The sequence below is a fragment of the Wyeomyia smithii genome, chromosome 1 (assembly GCF_029784165.1).
Source record: "Wyeomyia smithii strain HCP4-BCI-WySm-NY-G18 chromosome 1, ASM2978416v1, whole genome shotgun sequence".
Classification (NCBI taxonomy): domain Eukaryota; kingdom Metazoa; phylum Arthropoda; class Insecta; order Diptera; family Culicidae; genus Wyeomyia; species Wyeomyia smithii.
In genome coordinates, this window is record NC_073694.1 from 94,062,322 (window position 1) to 94,067,972 (window position 5,651).

Here is a 5,651-nt window from a genome sequence, read left to right on the forward strand (position 1 = left end):
TCTAAAATAGCTGGATGATTAGATGCCCATTTTCTTAGACAGAAACCAGCTCTGCTTAGCAATTTTATAAGTTGTTTGGATGTTTGCACCAGAGTATCTAGATCGTTGGATCCCGTTAACAAATCGTCAACATAAAATCCGTTTGTCACTACTGGTGCAGCTAGCGGATATTCCTCACCGTCATCGAATGCTAGTTGATTCAATACTCTAGTCGCCAAGTATGGGGCACACGAAGTACCGTATGTGACGGTATTCAATTGATACGGTTTGATTGGAGATGAATTATCTTGTCGCCATAATATTTGCTGCAATGGTCTGTCGTCTGGGTGTACCAAAATCTGGCGGTACATTTTTTCTATGTCTGCTGTCATGACGTAGCGATGCAAATATTAAAGTTGAGAACAATAGAGAGAAGAGTGGGTTGCACTGTTGGCCCTGTCAGAAGCAGATCATTGAGCGACAGATTATTGCTACTTTTGACAGATCCGTCGAAGACGACTCGAGTTTTAGTTGTTGTGGAATCGGGACGATGGATAGCGTGATGGGGTAAGAAATTCTGGGGCAACGCGACGCGATCCGATACCTCCTCCATATGACCAACTTGCTTATACTCTTCCATGAATTGCACATAATCTGAGCGAAGAGCCTCGTCGGATTGAAATCGTCTCTCCAGAGCAGTAAATCGTCGTGCGGCTATTGACCATGTTTCTCCGATGAGTGGAAGCTTTTCTTGACGAACGGGAAGGCGCACTATATAACGTCCTTCAGCAGTTCGTCTGTGAGTGTTGACAAAGTGAGTTTCGCATTGCTGCTCTTCTAATGTGTAAGACTTGCCTCGATCGAAGTCCTCTACTTCCCAGAACCTTTTAATTTGTGCATCTAGACTGTCGAGAGTAGACACATGGCATGCTACGGGATGAGCAATGAAGTTGGAAGGAACTTTACCGGCGACGGTATATCCGAGACTTGTCTTCTGAAGCACGGGAAGTTTATCATCGAATGATATTTGCTCAGCTTGCAAGAGACAAGAGAATAGCTCTGCACCAATAATAAGGTCAATGCCCTGGCTGAGATGAAACTGTGGATCAGCAAGCGGTAGATGTTGAAGAATTTTCCAAGCTCTAATGTCGATGCTTCTTGTTGGTAGACTACTAGTCAGTTTTGGCAGTACTAAGCATTCGACACAGTACTCACTGGGTCCCACACGAGAGGCTAATTGAACTGTCACTACATAACGCACATTCGCTAGAGCTTGTCCAATGCCGCTGACCGGTATATTAACCTTTTTACGCTTTAAACCCAGTTGCTGGCATAACGATTCAGAAAAAAAACTTGACTGGAATCCACTGTCCAGCAGTGCACGTGCAAGTTGGAATTGTCCAAATTTATCCTGGACTTCTACGAGAGCGGTGAATAAGAGCACAGTTGAATCACTGTCGATTGATGGTGTGACTGTTTGACAGACGGAGGGAGGAGGTAGGACTGTACCGGACGAAGCAGGAAAGGGCGCGTGTACCGACGACGACGACAGCGTTAACCGATCGACCGAACCGAGCTCGGAATTGCTCATCGCCGCACCGGAGTTTGAATGCATCTTATTGTTGATCAGTTGTTTGTTGAAAGATGGCTGCGTGTGAGATGAAACAGCAGTCGCGATCATGGTAGGAGTAGGCGGAAGGTGAAGCAGCGTATGATGTGTCATGTGACAACTTGAGCACCCCTAGTTAATACAATCAATACAACCCAAAAATAGCCATCAGCTAAACGCATAACACAGAAATGCTAAATAGTGTTATTACAACCATATGCGACAATTGTCGCGCAAGAATACCACACACCGATAGACAATTACTTCTTTGCCTCTTTCTCTACCACCCGTACGCAACCGTACCAGTGCATAGACTCAATAGCCGAAATATGACCTGACGAAGCATTCTAGACCCTTTGCATATAGCCACACAGTCCAGAGGTCTCGCTCATACTTACTATTAGGATAGGTTTAAGCAAAAATGTACAAATCATATATAAGGAAGAAATTTACTGAATACAAATCAATTGGTATGATAGCAACTGTCTCACTAAGTACTTTCAGCCTGAACCGGTAGTCTTCTACCCTAGTTCGGTTACTGAATAGAAAGAAATAGCCTTCTCCATCCGAAGTTCTAAAAGGACATCTTACATGGCATACCGTGACAGGTTATCTACAATCAGTAGAGCCTGAAAGTTAAAATTTAAAATGCGATTCTAAACCACCCGCGATCCGCGAATATAAATTGTTTCGTTCATGTACAAAAGATATCATCAAGTGTATGCATATGTGCTCAGTGAAGAAGAAATAACAACGCAGTAAAAGTGGTTATTAATTATGATACCAAGTGCACGAAAATAAACATTTAGCTAAAAGTGATGGAAGAAAATTGGGACAACGCTGACTCACCAGCCTACATCCCCAAAACAGAAAACAAACGAATAATTCGCAAGACGCCAGCCAAATTAACAAAGGCGCAGAAAAAACAGTTTTATGAAGAAGAACGCCAACGTTGGGCAAAACTAAACCAAAATTCTAAAGTGAAAGTGAAATTATGGGGTGGTTCGGAAGCGACCAAACAGAAAACAATTTTTATAGTGCCCATGACACTATACAAACAGTGGCGATAGGCGCGATCGCAATAGTAGTGCTAATCTATGGAATTGTACGAATTTTAAACAACCACTATAAGAATCAAGCAGAGCGAGTGGCCAACATGGCAGTGCGTTTCAGTATTAACAACATCGCTTAAAATAGCAAAACCGCGTACACGGAAAAAACTAAGTGACAATGACCTTCAACGCAGTAGAAGTGTGGGTCGTAGATGCCCAAACAGGTGAAATCATAACACGATATTACAGATTAGAATACGACGAGAACGATAGTGAAGAGTGAAAATGACGGCGAAAACGTCACTAGTGAAAACAATCAAAAGGCTAGAGCATGCAAGGTCAACAAACATTCCGATAATAATTGAGACCAAGCAGCGAAGTATAGAACAGTTAATAGACACGCTACTAGCCGAAAAAACAATAACAGTGTTGAAAAACTATACAAACTCGCGCGCAGTAAAAGTCGCGTGCGCAGTAAATTCCATTGAAGCCCTGGCTCAGACGATCAAAGTCAGAAATACGGATTTATCAGAGTGGAGTGAAAAACTACTAAAAAGTAAAAATGGATACATTTCAATGTCCACAACAAAAGGAGTAATATCGCACCGGGACGCCGTAAAACATAAGGAGAAATCCTAGGATTCGTCGCGAACTCATCGGGTTAATCGTCGTGACAGCAACAAGCAGCGCAACAAGGTAGCAGTTGAGAGCAGTACGCAGCACACCGCTGCTAACAGCGACAGCAGAAAGCAGTAACTGTTGCACACCAACAACAATAACAGCAACAACTGCAGAAACAATAACCACAAACAGTAGCAGAAACGGAATGGATTACCAGCCTGTTAAATAAAAGGTAAAACACGTAGTACAAATAAGAAAAACTATTGAATGGAAGATCAAATAGAGACCAAAATAATAATACTAAAAAACTTACTAGTAAACTTTAAGAAAAACCCTAATAGAAAATTTTTACGAAATACTATATCGGATAAGCAGGAATTATTAAAAAACAACCTACAACGAAATAATAAACATTCTAGCAATATTCGAAGAGCAGTTATCATCGACACAGCTCATATATTACACAAAACTAACAAGGTCATTATATGACGAAATTAATATGATAATTATACAAAAATTAACATACTCCCCAGAAAGAAAGACTAAATTTAAAGCGCTGGTTAACACAGTAATATTTTGTAACCGCGTAAAACTATTACACAATTCTAAAATGGCTAGCGTAATAGAGATAATAAAAATCATATCGTCACTGGTACCATCATACGATGGTAAACCAGAAAAATTACCTAATGTACTAGCAGCACTTGGTGCTTGCAAAGCATTAGTCACCAACGAAAATAAAGACGCTGCCATCCAGACCATTTTGTCAAAACTGGAAGGCAAAGCGCGAGCTGCAGCAACAGACGCTCCAGCTGACATTGACGATTTAATTAATAAATTAAAACTAAAGTGCAGTCCAACCATTTTCCCAAATACCATAGTATCAAAATTAAGCACTATGAAGCAGAAGGAAAGTTTTAGCAAATTCGCCGACGAGATCGAACAATTAACTCTCGAATTAGAAAAAACATACATTTATGAAAAAGTCCCGCTAGACACTGCATCCAAACCAAAATCGACAGCAAAACCGCGAAAATTTCCAGAATAGGAATAACTGGAATAATTTCAATAACGGAAATAGATTCAACAATTACAGACGTGGTAACCCTCGTTACCAAAACAATAACCCCCAGAGAGGAAATCAAAGACCTCAATTATACAGAACAAACGTTTACTATATGGCTCCGGAAAACCAACTGGCCTCCCAACAGGAGCCAGTTGGGGGAGAACCAATGGCCCAAGCTGCATATCGGCCACAACATCAAGAAACACAACAAGTTCAATAAGCCAACATTCATTCCGCGTCGAACACTCGACAGAAACGGACGTGCAAAGTGGTCGTTCTATTACAATCCGGTCCGTGTGTACGAATAGCCAAACAAAAGAGTGTTTTATTCAAGGCCATCAGTTGACAGTCGAGTCCGTGTCGCTGTGCTGAGTGGTCTCACACCCGGCTCACTGCTGGTGGCTGTATTGGTGCTGCTGTACTGGTGATGCTGGCTGCTTTGGGTGCAGCTTCGAACGATCGGACAACCACTGCTGGAAGGAAGAAGTAAAGAGGTACGTGTTCTTGTCGGCGCTAGTTCGCTAGTGCGCTACACTTAGCGCGATGGATATAGATCCCTCGCCTCCCGTGCCACCATCCCCGAACCCCCCTGACCCTGACCCTTCTGTTACCCCCTCCCCTGTTCATTCTCCAGTCCCCCCTCGCCCCAGGCTTTACCCGGAAGGATCTCAACAGGGCAGCTATACTGTTTATTTTCGTCCAAAGGCAGGAGTGAATTCAAAGCGATTAAACATACTGCAAATTTCAAAAGACCTGACGAAGGGGTACAAGGCCGTGACCGAAATTTCCAAGGTCTGACCTAACAAGCTCCGTGTCGTGGTCAGTGATCTGGCACAGGCCAATGCTATCGCTTGCTCTGAGCTCTTCACACGCGAGTATCGCGTTTACATACGCGCACGAGACGTGGAGATCGACGGTGTCATAACCGATTCGAGTCTGTCTGTCGAGAGTATCCTAAAAAGCGCAACCGGTTGCTTCAAAAATACCGAAACACAGGCGAAGATTTTGGATTGTAAGCAATTGCGGTCCATGTCTCTCGTCGGCGGTAAACAAGTTTACACTCCGTCAGACTCGTTTCGCGTTACGTTTGCCGGATCTGCACTCCCTAGCCACGTCTCGATCGACCGGGTTCGTCTGCCTGTGCGATTGTATGTACCCCGTGTTATGAATTGCACCAATTGCAAGCAGTTAGGCCACACAGCCGCCTACTGCTGCAATAAGGCACGATGTAGCAAGTGTGGGGAGACTCATGCGGAAGATTCTTGCAGTGTTAATGCTGAAAAATGTATTCACTGTGGGGAAAACCAGCATGAGCTCTCCACAT

The 5,651-nt window shown here is 43.2% G+C and overlaps 1 protein-coding gene across 1 annotated transcript; it reads right to left on the minus strand.

Moving 5' to 3' along the window:
* Nucleotides 1-367: 367 nt before the first annotated feature.
* LOC129716954 (uncharacterized) lies at nt 368-1,660 on the minus strand. Its single transcript, XM_055666797.1, has one exon. It carries the CDS (start codon nt 1,658-1,660, stop codon nt 368-370), a length of 1,293 nt encoding a protein of 430 aa, XP_055522772.1.
* Between the last annotated feature and the right edge of the window lie 3,991 nt (nt 1,661-5,651).

Bases quoted from the DNA above. Each gene is read 5' to 3' on its own strand.
- LOC129716954 (XM_055666797.1), bottom strand. From the start codon at position 1,660: ATGATCGCGACTGCTGTTTCATCTCACACGCAGCCATCTTTCAACAAA.